This window comes from Symphalangus syndactylus, chromosome 18, assembly GCF_028878055.3.
Source record: "Symphalangus syndactylus isolate Jambi chromosome 18, NHGRI_mSymSyn1-v2.1_pri, whole genome shotgun sequence".
In the NCBI taxonomy this organism is placed as follows: domain Eukaryota; kingdom Metazoa; phylum Chordata; class Mammalia; order Primates; family Hylobatidae; genus Symphalangus; species Symphalangus syndactylus.
This window is the reverse complement of record NC_072440.2, coordinates 58,205,071-58,219,818: the sequence shown is the minus strand read 5'-3', so window position 1 is coordinate 58,219,818 and position 14,748 is coordinate 58,205,071. Positions and strand designations below refer to the sequence as shown.

Sequence of the window (14,748 nt, the reverse complement as noted above, 5' to 3'; positions counted from 1 at the left end):
TGTCCTCTTTTATATCTTGCCAAACTCTGAGAGTCTACTGTATAGCTACTGGCAACAGGCCTCTGCCAAAACAGTCTATGAATGTATCATTTTACACCTCATTTTTCCTTGTTTCCCCCTGTGATGGCACCTTGCCTGTGTTTCTCTCTCCCACATCTTTCTACCCACTTAAAAAAATTATTCATTTAACTTATTCCTTTATTGTGGTATTACAGACTTTTGGCTTCTGCAGTTATTTAGTGTGAAAGAGATGCTGAAGAATGAAAATGCTAATATCTTCTTATAGCGCCCTTCCTTTTTCAACCACCAGTGGTTCTCCTAAGGGCCCTCTTCTGGGTTGAACTGTGTCCCCCCAAATTTATATGTTGAAACCCTAACTCCCAGCACCTCAGAATGCGACCTTTTTTGGAGATTGAGTCTTTTTTTTTTTTTTTTTTTTTTTTTTGAGACAGAGTCTCGCTCTGTCGCCCAGGCTGGAGTGCAGTGGCGCGATCTCGGCTCACTGCAAGCTCCGCCTCCCGGGTTCACGCCATTCTCCTGCCTCAGCCTCTCCAAGTAGCTGGGACTACAGGCGCCCGCCACCACGCCCGGCTAATTTTTTGTATTTTTAGTAGAGATGGGGTTTCACCATGGTCTCGATCTCCTGACCTCGTGATCCGCCCGCCTCGGCCTCCCAAAGTGCTGGGATTACAAGCGTGAGCCACCGCGCCCGGCCTGAGATTGAGTCTTTACGGAGGTAATCATGTTCAACTAAGGTCGTCAGGGTGGGCCCTAATCCAATATGACTGGTGTCCTTATTAAAAGGGGAAATTTGGACATATGCACACACACCAGGAACGTGCCAAGTGAAGATGGAGGAGTGATTGGGGTGATGATTCCACAAGCCAAGAAACACCAAAGACTGCCAGCAGCCCACCAGAAGCTAGGCGAGAGGTGTGGAACAGATTCCCTCACAGTCCCCATAAGGAATCAACCCTGTTGACATCTTGATTTTGGACTTGTAGTCTCAACTGCAAGATGACAAATTTCTTTTTTACCCAGTTTATAGTACTTCGTTAAGGCAGCCCTGGGAAGTGAATACCGACTCAAAGCTGACTCCTGTCTCCCATGGCACTGTGGTTCTCTTGCTCACCTTGGGCCTTTGTTCTACAGGTCACACCACGGCTGGTCTCCCAGGGTGACCTGTGCGCCTGCCATGTAAGGTTCTTCCTCAGAGCAGTGCTCTGTGACTGCTCACGCTAATGAAGAATGCAAGGTTGAGGACTGTGTTTTCTGGAAAGATGGATAGAGATGGTTTAGGGACTCAGAGACAGGCGACTCCATGTACCTGCTCCCATCCCGTTTGCATGTACCTCTTCCCCTGCATTGATGAGAGGTATTAAAATCCTGCTGGCCTCCACTTGCTCCTCTTCCCCATGGAGCAAGGAGCACTGAGCCAGCATGGGCATATCTGGCTTTCTTTTCTCCAAGTGATTCTCCATGGGACCCTCCTGCGGGTTCCCAGCTGACCGCCGCTTTGCACCACACAGCCAGGAGAAGTGGCCAAGAAAAGCGAGCTGCTGGATGGAATGCTCAGGGCCCCAAAACATTACTCTTCGTGGTAGTTTGGTTCTTGCCAGGATGTCCTTGTAAAACTTTTATGAAGTTGTTGTTGTACTTGCATTGGAGGTTGAAAATTGCTGTTAACCTTGCTAAGTCCCATGTCCCCCAGGAATGTGGAACGCTAAGGAAATGCTCTGGCCCTCCCTTCTGGACGGGCGCTCCACTGCAGCAGCTGCCTGCACAGAAAGTTGAGCTGGCTGGCTGGATTAAGGGACATCAGCTAGGCCTTTGTTTAAAAATATTTAAAATATGTTTGAACCTCCCTTTATCAACAAAGAACAGTTTCTTTCAGCAGAGAGAAGTTTTTCATTTCCATGTTTTTTTTTTTTTTTTTTTTTAAACCATTTTGTTTGGTTCTTTTGTATATTAGCAACTTTGGAAAAGTGTTCCCATTTGCAGTTTGAAAGCCAAGTATAAAAGGTATTGCATCGTTATTTTCTATTTTACTTAAGAGAAAAGAGCAGTTTGCTTCTATTAAGAACATAATGTTTATGAAGATAATCTTCTGGCTTGAGTTAATTTTTTCTGGTGCTGAGCTTTGACAGTTAAAAAACAAGAATGTGTTTGCGAATGTATTTAGAACATCTCTGGAATTAGGAGTTTATGAAGGTATATTAGGTAATGAGAATGAGCTTTGGAAGTTACAAAGAAATAAAAGAGGTTCCTGTATCTGAGTCTGCTGGTATGAGAGCCAGGAGTATTAACCTATGGAGGGTCCTTGACTATTAGGTCTTTTGAGTTAAGTTTCAGGATAAGGCAGCATTTTTCTAAAATCCAGGTTTTCCCTTGCCTGCCTTTGTGATGATCACAGTGTGTATCAAGTTTCTGCTTAACTTCAGATCTTCTTTAGGTATCTTCCCAGTGTTATTAGAAACCTGAGATATTTCCCTACTTACTTGCAGGAGGAGCCAGCATGTTGCATAACTGCAGGGGCCCCATTCATCTTAGAATGTGTGGATTAGACCAGGGCGTCAAGGGCCCTAGGCATCGTGCAGTGCTATGTGCAGGTGCTAGCAGGGAAGGCATGGTAGGTGAAGGTTCCTGTTTCTTGGGTGCATTAATATGGAATTACTTTTCAAAACATATCCTAGCCATACCCTTGTTATTCCATGTTTTTAAACTAGATCATTCATCTTGAGGAGTACTTGGCCAACTCTAGGTACGGCTTTTCCTCCAGCCCCTCAGCCACTGCTTGACAGAGTTGTGAGGCCACAGCCTGTGAGAGATCAATCTGGAGAATTATTAGTTGTCTCTTAAGTTGCTTTAAAATCGCTTGGAGGCGAACGCTGAAGTTTAGGAAAAGAGTGTGCTTGTGTTTCTCCTGTTTACTCCTTTCTCCTGCAAGTGTTCTTATCCTTCAGTTGACTCTGGAGACTGGAATATGAGGAAAGAACATGAAAGGGACTTTAGTTAAACATTAGAATCTTTCAAGTTTCAGAGCTTTCAACTGAGCTTAGTGACATGCCACCAACGACCAAGGTTCCCATATATCCTGAAAGGATATTTCTCTAAGGCCAGTTAGGCATCAATCATTAATCAGACACTTTACAAATGGTACTTATATTAGGTTGAATCTTATGACCTTGCCATTTTTGTAGATCAGAAGTGGTTGGATATTGGCAGTTTCCCATGGTTTTACCTGGAGTCCTCTGGAGAGGCCAGGTAGCATTGTGCTTCAGAATAGGGACCTGGGACCTGCATGCCTTATGCTAGGCTGGAATTTTCACCTTGGCACTTATTTGTATGTGACGTTGGACAGGTCACCCACTACCATTGACTGACATTGATTGCTCTGAAAATGGGGCGATTGTGGTTCCACACCATAGGGTTGTTTTTAAGATTAAATATCTCCATGTATATAAAGCACCTAGGACAGGGCCTGGCACATGGCTCACTCTGTGTTGTTTTTTTCATGACTTCTTCATTCTTAGGACCTTCACAGTTTCTGCCATATCTATGTGCCACCTGTGTAGTCATTGTCTTGGTCAGCACAGGCTGCTGTAACAAAATACCATGGACTGTGTGGTTAAACAGACATTTATTTCTCATAGTTCTAGATGCTGGAAGTCTGAGATCAGGGAGCCAGCATGGTCGGGTTCTGGTGAGGGCCCTCTTCCTGGCTCACAGAGCTGTCTTCTTGCTGTGTCCTCCTGTGGCAAAGAAAGTGTGAGTGAGTGCGCAAACTCTCTGGCATCTCTTCTTAGAAGGGTACTAATCTCATAATGATGGCCCTGCCCTCGGGACCTTATCTAATCTTAATTACCTCCCAAAGACCCCACCCATCTCCAAGTGCATACTGGGGGAGTTAGGCCTTCAAAATATGACTTTTGGGGAGACCCAATTCAGTCCATAGCAGTCATTTATTTAGTGTTTTTCTTTAAAAGTGACAATTTTAAAAGCAGGAATAACTTATCTTGTTGATTCTTGGATGCTTTTCTTGTTTTTGTATATCATCTCTGAAATTAGAATGTCTTTTTTTTTGAGTCACTCTGTTGACCAGGCTGGAGTGCAGTCCATGACCATGGCTCACCACAGCCTCTACCTCCTGGGCTCCAGCAATCCTCCTGAGTAGCTGGGACTACAGGTGTATGCCACCATGCCCAACTTACTTTTGTATGTTTTATAGAGACAGGGTTTCACCATGTTGCCCAGGCTGGCTTTGAATTCCTGGGCTCAAGGGATCATCCCACCTCGGCCTCCCACAGTGCTGGGATTACAGGTATGAGCCACCATATGCTGGGCACTGTGGGATAATATCTTAAAATCCATGAAATGTCCTGGTTTAAATTTTTCTTGTCCACTAAAAGATATAATGGCTGATGGCATCACGGATTTGGTGGAAAATGGTATTTTTGGTGTTTTTTTAATTTGAGACAAGGTCTTGCTCTGTCGCCCAGGCTGGAGTACAGTGGTGCAATCATGGCTCACTACACCTTTGACCTCCTGGGCTCAAACGATCCTCCTGCCTCACTCTCTGGAGTAGCTGGGTCTACAGGCATGTGCCACCACACCCAGCTAATTTGTTAAAATGTTTTGTAGCGATGGAGGCTTGGTGTGTTGCCCAGGCTGGTCTTGAACTCCTGGGGTCACGCAAATGATCCTCCTTCCTCAGCTTTCCAAAGTGCTGGGATTACGGGGATGAGCCACCATGCTGAGCCTCTTTAAAATGGTATTTTTTTAAAGGAAATATTATCAAGAGTTTGTGCTAGTTATGTTTTTCCAACCCATGTTAAAATGAATAAATGTTTGTTGTTTTAAAAAGTCCTCCTGTGTACCACCTTGCAGCCTCTGTGGATCAGCAGTGGACTCCTGGCCTACCCTCTGGGAAACATGGATGTGGTGTATAGTTTTTGGATCATGTTTTGTGGGGCAGCGTCTTCACCCAGCATAGCTGTGCTTTGGTTGGTCTCACGCACTGAAGTGTTGCTTAAGGTTTGGATTATGGGAAGGACTTTTACTACTAAAGGCGTTGGAAAACCATACATTTTGGGAGGCTGAGGTGGGAGGATCACCTGAGCCCAGGAGTTCAAGACCAACCTGGGCAACATGGCGAGACCCTACCTCTATAAAAATTAAAAAAAAAAAAAAAAAAGCCAGGCATGGTGGCTCATGCCTGTGATTCCAGCTACTTGGGAGGCCAAGGTGGTACGATCACTTGAACCCAGGAGGTCTGGGCTGCAGTGAGCCAGGTTCACATCACTGCACTGTGGCCTAGATGACAGAGTGAGACCTTGTCTCAAAAGAAAACCACATCAGTAAGCCATCTTCTCGTTTGCCTCGCTAACATCCTGTTGAGGTGTCCCACAAACCAAACAGGATGTGGGGGTGCGGAGGATTATCCCCTCTAGGAGCAAGTTGCCTCATCTAGTTGAGGGAGAGGTGGTTCTGTCACCACTAGAGCACGTTGAGTGCTGCAGAGATGGCTGGCGACAGGGATGTCTGGCCTGGCAGATGTCGCCTTCAAGGAGGGAGTGTGCTCATTGCAGGCTGCTTTCTGGGATGGGAGTAGGCTAGTAATGTGATGTGTGGGGCCTTCCCTGAAATAGAAGGCACTGGACAGGCATGTAGTATGGATAAGGGAGAGAAGGTGATGGATAGTTCTGGCTTTCCTTGTGAGGTGGGCATGCTGGTGGCATTTTTTAGATTTTCCGAATGGCCTTTTTTTCCATTTCCTTTTTTTTTTTTTAAAGCTGCATCCTTTTGCATTGAATGAAACCCCATCAAGGGCATCTCCTAACTCTTCTTCTGTTCTCTTGTCCAGGGCTGGTGTTTTTTGTGTGTTTGTGACTGACAATGCAGCATGGAGAATTTGGAGAAGCTAGTTTTGCCTTTTCTCCTACAGGAAGAGGGACTTGTCTGCAAAGAAGGGGGTCTGCCTTTCAGTCCTTTGAAGCCACCTGGTCTGACAAAGACAGTTTCCCTGTCCCTTTTTGAACCTTGAGCTGAGCAAAAAATTACTTAGTTACTGAAAGCAGGTCAGTGTAGAGGACTTCCTCTACTCCTGCTTTGACTTCATCTGCAAGAGAGCTGAGAACTGAGTGAGGCATTTCTGCTTCTTGAGACTTCTCTTGGTGTGGCAGGGCATCCTGTCGAGGAGGGGCTCCATTGCCTCATGCCTCGGGTATAAACAGTCCCAGAGGGCTTTGGAATCAGCCTGGGTCAATTCTGGAAGAAAAATAAGGCCTAATAAGCATGCCTCTTTTCCCAAAATGTAGCCACAGGGGTCTAAGCAGCTGATTGTGGGGTCCAGGGCCACCAGGAGTCTTGGCTGGCCCAGCATATCTTGATTTGTTAAGAAGGTGGATTTGAATTCAGTCTAGAGAAGATAACATGCCTATTGTGCAGAATGCAGGACTTTTTGTTCAAGGCTGTCTCCATTTGGAAGTAGAATGACAAAGCAGTGTAGATTTACACAGAGCATCTTTGAGTCTGTTACAACCCTAAGTTTTATGGTTTTGAGCCAGGACAGTACTTTTCACATTCTGTCTTTGTCGAGGGGTTTTGCAGTCCTGAGATTTTACTGTGGTGCACTGGTTATGAGATAAGACTCATAGTTACAAAATTCCAAGCTGAGGATTATCATCTAGAACCACTCCACAGTTGGATCCTTGGGCTCACTCTTCACTGTGTCACTCACAGCACCTGTCACAATGCATGTATGTTACCCAGAGGGTGCCCAGTAAATTTACTGAACGAGTTTCTTAACTTCCAAATTGCTTTCTGATTGGATAATAATGACTTTTTTTTTTTTTTTTTTGAGACAGAGTCTCGCCCTGTTGCCCAGGCTGGAGTCCAATGGCATAATCTTGGCTCACTGCAACCTCCGCCTCCCAGGTTCAAGCAATTCTCCTGCCCCAGCCTCCCAAGTAGCTGGGATTACAGGCGCACACCAACATGCCCAGCTAATTTTTTGTATCTTTAGTAGAGACAGGGTTTCACCATGTTGGCCAGGCTGGTCTCAAACTCCTGGCCTCGTGATCCGCCCGCCTTTCGGCCTCCCAAAGTGCCAGAATTACAGGCGTGAGCCACCACGCTCGGCCAATGACTGTTCTTTTTGAGACCTTGGACATTACACTGAATCCAGTGAAGTTTCTTGAGACTGTACCGTGATTAGGGGTGGGAAATAAATGTTGTGTGCCGTTTTGGATCTGGAGAACTTGGTGGGAGTGAAGAGTCAAGAAGGATGCTTTGAAAAGCATAACTCTTGCCGGGCGCGGTGGCTCACGCCTGTAATCCCAGCACTTGGGGAGGCCGAGGCGGGCGGATCACAAGGTCAGGAGATCGAGACCATCCTGGCTAACACGGTGAAACCCCGTCTCTACTAAAAATACAAAAAAATTAGCCGGGCATTGTGGCTTGTGCCTGTAGTCCCAGCTACTCAGGAGGCTGAGGCAGGAGAATGGTGTGAACCCGGGAGGCGGAGTTTGCAGTGAGCTGAGATTGCGCCACTGCATTCCAGCCTGGGCGACAGAGCGAGACTCCCTCTCAAAAGAAAAGCATAACTCTTCTCTTCTGTCCACTTGTTAATAACAGCTGAGGTTACAATTCATGGGAACAATGAGTTTTGTCTTTTCTGAAACTTAGTAACCACTTGGTCTAACAACAACTATTTGAGTAGTCCACTGGGCAGGCAATAAAGCAGTGATCCATAGATTTGGAGATGGATAAAACAGTTGGTTTTCTCTCACTCCCCTCCTTTAGGGGAGGGAAAGGTATATGATACAGCGATTAAGAGCATTAACTGAGGTGGGGGGTGATGTTAGAGTGTCTTTTTGAACATGGGTCCAGCTGACTGTTTCTTTGGGTCTATGACCTCCTGAGTCCAGGTTCCTTATCATCCCATGGGGCAGTAATCACTCTCCTGCCCACTTCAGAGGGAGGAAGTGGATGTGACCTGAATTATGAGTTGTAAAGACTGAACACTGGAAATGATTGCTACTGACGGAGAGAGGGTGTAAGAGTGGCCCTTTTGGAGTGCAGAGGACACCAGGAGCCTCAGGCTCATGACTGGCCTCATTTGGTTCTCCTCCCCTCCTTGTGTACCAATCACCCAAGGAAGGTGATTCATTAGACTTCATTAGACATACTTCCCAGTTCAGCTTCTCTCTTAGCTCAGAGTAAACAAGTGACTCTCTGTTCAGAACCGAATGTATTGCATCTGGTACTTTTAGTCTTTGTGTCTTACAGCAAAGATTAAATGGTACTCTGGAGGCTTGGCAAGATGAGACTCACTTCATCACCAGAGAAGAATGGAGTCACTTGGGAGGGAGCACCCGTTCTGGTATGAAATTTCTCCTGATCACAAGTGCTTGTGAAAATTAACCTTTTGCATACTCTCATCCTTCTCAAGGAAAGGCTGAATTGCTTCTCAAGTTTTGTCCTGCAGCCTTGGGTGAGAATTCTGGTTTTGTTGCAAAGCTAGAGCTCGAAACAAGAAAGTACAAGCCCATTTTTCTTGGAGGAAGAAGGCAGGCAGCTCAGCTTGCATGAGCATCTGGCCCAGCAGTCCATGGCTCCTTTTGTGGGAAGTGTCCCCTTAGCTGTGGAACCCAGGTGGGTAGGTGAACACCACACCTTATGACTGCCACACCTTATGACTGCCCATTAGCTGCTGCCCCTCCTCTCCTCCTTCTCTTTTCTTCTGTCTTTCTGGAGGAATAGTCTAGTTCGGGTTGGAGATGAACCTCTGGCCCGGGAAGACCTCTTTCAAATAAGATTATGCCCATCTGTGGCTTAAGAAGTTACTCATTCACCAAGGCACATGCTTGTGTCTAGAAGTATTGTTACCACAATAACATTAAGTAGAACATACACAAGTGCCATTTTTGTAAATAAAATCAGGAAACTGTAGCTATTTCATATGGTAATTCCCAGTAACTCTTGAGAATCTTTTTTTTTAGAGACGGAGTCTCGCTCTGTCGCCCAGGCTGGAGTGCAGTGGCACGATCTCGGCTCACTGCAAGCTCCGCCTCCCGGGTTTGCGCCATTCTCCTGCCTCAGCCTCCCTAGTAGCTGGGACTGCAGGCGCCCGCCACCACGCCTGGCTAATTTTTGTATTTTTTTTTTAATAGAGACGGGGTTTCACCGCGTTTGCCAGGATGGTCTTGATCTCCTGACCTTGTGATCCGCCCACCTCGGCCTCCCAAAGTGCTGGGATTACAGGTGTGAGCCACCGCACCCGGCCCTCTTGAGAATCTTGAGTTGTGATTTCTGTCATGTAGACAAGTATGATGGACTGAATATTCATTTCATTTCTCTACCAAATTCTTGTGTTGAAGCCCTAACCCCCACGGTGATGGTATTTGGTGCTGGGGTCTATGGGAGACAGGGTTAGATGAGATCAAGAGGGTGGGACCTTCACGATGGGCTTAGTGACCTTATAAGAAGGGACACCAGGGAGCTTGCTCTCTCTTTCTCCCCTTGTATGCACAAAGAACAGGTCATGTGAGCATGCAGGGAAATGGTGGCCACCGCAAGCCAAGAGAAGAGGCCTCAGAGTGAAACCTACCTCAGTGGCACCTTGATCTTGGACTTCCCAGCTCCAGAACTGTGAGAAAATAAGTTTCTGTTGTTTAAGCCTCCCAGTCTAGGGTACTTTGTTATGATAGCCTGAGCAGACTGAGATACTTAGTTCAGATAGAAAGTGAGAAGCTAATTTGAGTATGTTCTTTATCTGTTCTTGGCCTGTTTTCTTTGGTCTGGGCAAGTCATTTTCAAGGTGTTCTGTGAAGTTCATCTTCATCAGAATCACCTGGGAAGCATGTTAAAAAATCAGAGTCTGGGTCCCAACCCCAGAGATTCTGATGGGGGTTATATGTGTGGCCTGACTGTGCGTTTTTCGTTTATGTTTTTTTCTTTGAGATAAACTTTACATGGAGTGAAATGTACAAATCCTAAGTGTACTGTCTCATGGGTTTTTAATAAATAAGTCCCTTTGTGAAAGCTAACCCCTATCAAGATAGAGAACAACATGACCATCAGCCCAGAAACTTCCCTGGTGTCCCTTCCCAGTCAGTCCCCACTGGGGATCTTCAGTGGCATCCCGGAGCTGTTTGCTATGGTGGCAGTAGCTGGAGAGCTACTGTTAATTAATTTGAGCAACAGTGCAGCTGAGAAATTTGATCTAGCAGGGAGGTCTGGGACTGCCATCCTGAATTCAAGGTTCTCAAATCTTGTAGCTCTTGGGTCATATTGATAGGGGCTATATTTTTAAAAAGGGATAGTTGGGCAACCGTTAGAAGGAAATGGCAATGAGCTTATCTTTGGGCCTATTTACTGCCCGCTTTTGAAATTGGGTTGTTTCCAGTTCTGAGTGGGGAGGCTGCACTGTTCTTCTGAGTCTCAGATTGGAGCCCATTACCTGCCAGGCTCCTGCTCATTCTTACTTCCTCTTGGAGGGATCCCCAGCAATTCCAATTCCACTAGTAGGGTTTCCCAGCTGATCACTCTTCCCTGGCTGTTCTCAGTCATTCTAAGTGTAGAAGCTACATCATCCTTGGCTTCTGCCTAGTGGCTCACTTAACTGCATCACCTCAATTTATCATGTTGCTGTTTATCTTTTGTAACATAAAGTTTTATTATTTGACATACTATCTCAGTCTGTTCCTTTTGCTCTAACAAAATACCTGAAACTGGGTGATTTATAAAAGAATTTATTTCTCACAGTTGAGGAGGCTGGGAAGTCCAAGTTAAAGGTGCCAGCAGATTTGGTTTCTGCCGAAGGCTCACTTTCTGCTTCCAAGATGGCACCTTGTTGCTGTGTCCTCATGTGGCAGAAGATGGAAGGGCAAAAGGGTCAACTCTTCTTCAAGACCTTTTATAAGGGCACTAATCTGTTCATGAGGGAAGAGCCCACACTGTCTAATCACCTCCCAAGGCCTCGTACCTCTTAATACTGTCACCCTGGGGGTTGAGTTCCAAAGTGCATTTTGGAGGGCCATATACATTCAAACCATAGCACATGCATTATCTCATTTAATCCAGAGCTAATGGTTGACATCCCATCCCGTTGGGACAAGAACACATGGATAGTTGAGCTTAAAGTGTCAAAATGTGGACAGTATTCAGAGGAAACAGTGATAGTGAGCTGGAGGGTTCTGGAAAGATCATGTGGAGGCAATGGGGCAAGAGCTGGACCATGAAGAATGGATGGGGGCAGAGGATCGGCAGGCAGGAGAATGGGGGATAAGGACCTCCTAGCGACTTAGGCGAATTTAGTATGACATCTTGGTTTTATTAAATAAGTAGCATTTGATACTCTTTAGTCTACTTTACCTTTTCCTTCCAACAACTCTGTGAATTAGAAAGGGCAGATGGTTAAATCTATTTACTGTTGAGAAATGGAGGTCCAGAGAGAAAAAAAATGCTTTACCCAAGACACACAGTGAAATTAATGGCAGCCTGAGCTTCTCACCCTTGCTATTTGAGTTTCCCCATGTCACCTGACCACCCACTGGTATCTGACCGCAAGAGACCTTCCTTGCTGACTTCCTGTGGTATTTTATTTTGTTTTGCACAGCATGGCAGTGCTATTAAAAACTAAATCTTTTAAAAACAACATTTCCTCAGTAGCATCAAACACACATCTTTATCTTCTTGATTCAAGCTGGTCCTGACTTTAATTTGATGTCTTTAAGATATCTTGAGGAGGGCCGGGCGCGGTGGCTCACGCCTGTAATCCCAGCACTTTGGAAGGCCAAGGTGGGCGGATCACGAGGTCAGGAGATTGAGACCATCCTGGCTAACACAGTGAAACCCTGTCTCTACTAAAAATACAAAAAAATTAGCCGGGCGCGGTGGGGGGCGCCTGTAGTCCCAGCTATTTGGGAGGCTGAGGCAGGAGAATGGCGTGAACCCGGGAGGCGGAGCTTGCAGTGAGCAGACATCGAGCCACTGCACTCCAGCCTGGGCGACAGAGCCAGACTCCATCTCCAAAAAAAACAAACAAAAAAAAAACAACAAAAAAAACCCAAAGATGTCTTGAGGAGAATAGGGTAATGTGGACTTTCTTTCTTGAGAATATAGGAAAGTATTAGATTTCAGAGTCTGAGGTTAACACAGTGGTCACCAGCCTAATGTGGCTATTTAAATTTGAGTTAATTAAGTAAAACTTAAAATTCAGTTCCCAGTTTGCATTTACCTCATCCCAGCTGCTCAATAGCAACATGTGGCTTGTAGCTCCTACATTGCTGGTATAGAAACAGAACATCGCCATTATTGCAGAACGTTCTGTTGGACAGCACTAGCCTAAAGCTGCTGTCTCAACCAAGTGACTTCTCTGTAACCTCTGACTCTCTGTAACTTCTAACCTGTAACTTCTGTGTAACCTTTGACCTTACAAGGTAGGCTTGGAGTGCAGAGGGGTGCAATGAAGTTGTCTGTGATACTTACGCTTATCTCAGGCCATACTGTAATGTTCTCTGGGTCATCTCTCCAAAAGGCACAAGCAGTCACTTGTTTTTCACAGAGAGAGAACCCCTGATTCTAGCTATTATACTGACTCTTGTAGAGGTGCTACAGGCCGGCCATGATAGGATCTGGAGCCACTGTGTTATCATTTCTCCCATAGTTATAGATGGAGTGCTCCATGTGTCATTAGTCATTTACACTGTTGTGTGTGTCAGCCTCAATGTCTACCCATGAGGATACATGCCTGTATTTGGGGAGGTATGCAGGCGAGGACAGCTGCAGCCCAAAAAGCTCCTATATGAAGGAATGAGCTGCCATACTGATGCCTCCATTCTTGAGAATGTTCTCTGTTGTGGTTGCTGGTCTCTGGCTGAAATTTGGTATGTACATTCTTTAGTTTGCAAGAATAAAAGGCTCAGTGCAGTGTTATAGGCAGGGGTCTGCTCTTAGTTCAAATGCATTGAGGGAAGCCGTTTTATGCACAGTGGCTTGTACCCTGAACATCCTTTTGGAAAGACGAAACAGAGAGGGTTATTTTGTGACTTCACCATATACATGGCCTGAATGAATGGTAAGACTGTTGAGTGGAAGGTTGGGTAGATTAGAGTGTGCTACCAAAGGCAAAAGGGCTCTGGCCAAGGGCCCAATACTACTGTGAACAGGATGCAAATGATGGTGGCCTCACAGGAGATACACTGAAAGGGGAGTTGGGTGGGACTGGAGCTAACCCCATTTGAGGTCCTCAAGACCATGTAATGAAGCAGGAAACCCAACACACAGAGTGCATGAAAGCAGGACACAGTGATGAATCCTGAATGGGCAGAGGGCCCCAGAGAGGGAGACAGTGACTTGGGTTCTTTAAGGGCTCAGAGGCTGTAGCCACAGGCTACAGATTCACCTCATTCCATCCCCTGCTTCTCTGTAATTGCCCTGGTGAGTTTCCAAATGAAGGGAAAGAGCCAATAGCCCTTTAGGAAAAGATGCACTAGATGAAAATCACCTGATTAAAATATTGCTGTTAATCTCAGGAGAGGGGGGTAGGGAGGAAAAAAAACCACAGGCTCAAGCGTTAAAAGCAATAAATTATTTGTTAGGCTTTGCCACCCAGTATGACCTTGGGCAAGTCACATAAGGGCCCCATTCACTCTGATCCTGGAGCAGGGGGAATGCCTGCCACCTGCCTACCTCATGGGGTTTTTGGGAGGATTAACAAGATAGTGTCTGAGCTGTGCTTTGGGCTCCTTGGAGACAGCCGCTATATATCAGGAATTATTAGCACAAGCTAGGACAGTTTCTTGCCTATTCTTTACCTCATTAAGCACCTATGCCTGATTATATCTGCTTATAAAAGTTCCTGCTCAAAGAAGAGTGGACTGGGAAGGTCAAAACCCAGGCTGGATCTGTCCTGGTTGGTTTCATTAAAGCCACTCCCTAAACCCACACTCATCAGCAACAGGGCACCTTGAAAGCTTAGCACAGTACCCAGCATCTAATGCCAGAGATGGATGGTTAAAAACAAAAGAAAGAAGAAGATCCTGTGGACTTTTTGCGCTTCTGTGCTTTGTGTTACCACTACCAACCCAACTACATTCTAGTGCACGTAGGGGAGTGATTGCCAGGTTGCAGGGGATGAGGGACAAGCTCCAGGAGTCTTCAGCTACTCAGTTTTTAGACTGAGTAGCTGTCAGATGGATGGACAGGTTTTTTCAGTGTCAAATTTTGAGGCAACTGACTAAAGAAACCAGGTGGCTCTAAGTTCACATACTAAGAAACCTGTATGGATTGTGTTTCTAAGTGAGGGCAAGTCCATGTTGTATGAATGTGTATTATGTATAAAAGACACAAAAAAGTATATTCAGTGTGGGTCTCTATCCTCAAAGGTCTTCATCCAGTTGGATAAATTTGACATTTATTCCTAGAAAGCTCACTAGCCTTGATATAGACCAGGGGAGAAGTCAGATTAGGGGGTCGAAGCACTTCAGGCCAAAGGATTCAGAGGCCGAGCCTGGGCCAGGGGCAGAGGGGTGAGGGGAACAACTCAGCCACAACATCCTCGAGTGTATCCAGAGGCCATGCAGACAGAGGCTTGAACCACAGTTCACAGGAGGCTTTCAGGTGCCTGTGATCCTCCTGGAACAGGAGAGGACAGGAAGATCCTAAGGTACACTTCAAGGCCATCTCCCACCCACCTCCTATCTCCTGGGAGGCTGTCATGAGACAGTGTCTCATCACCTCCCA

At 45.9% G+C, this 14,748-nt stretch overlaps 1 protein-coding gene across 8 annotated transcripts in view; it reads left to right on the top strand.

Annotated features, from left to right (window-relative positions):
* The window catches only part of ZNRF3 (zinc and ring finger 3), a 263,602-nt gene that overhangs the window by 154,856 nt on the left and 93,998 nt on the right, over window positions 1-14,748 (top strand). Inside the window, exon 1 of one of the 8 annotated variants that reach the window (XM_055251425.2) lies at window positions 7,481-8,383. The exons of 5 other annotated variants lie outside the window; for them this stretch is intronic. In XM_055251425.2, the coding sequence (XP_055107400.2) occupies window positions 8,300-8,383 (84 nt within the window). In that variant the 5' untranslated portion in view covers window positions 7,481-8,299. Of the gene's footprint in view, window positions 1-7,480; window positions 8,384-8,426; window positions 8,656-9,408; window positions 12,444-14,748 lie in introns of those variants that run through there. 2 more of the 8 variants (XM_055251428.2, XM_055251429.2) reach the window with 2 other exon arrangements.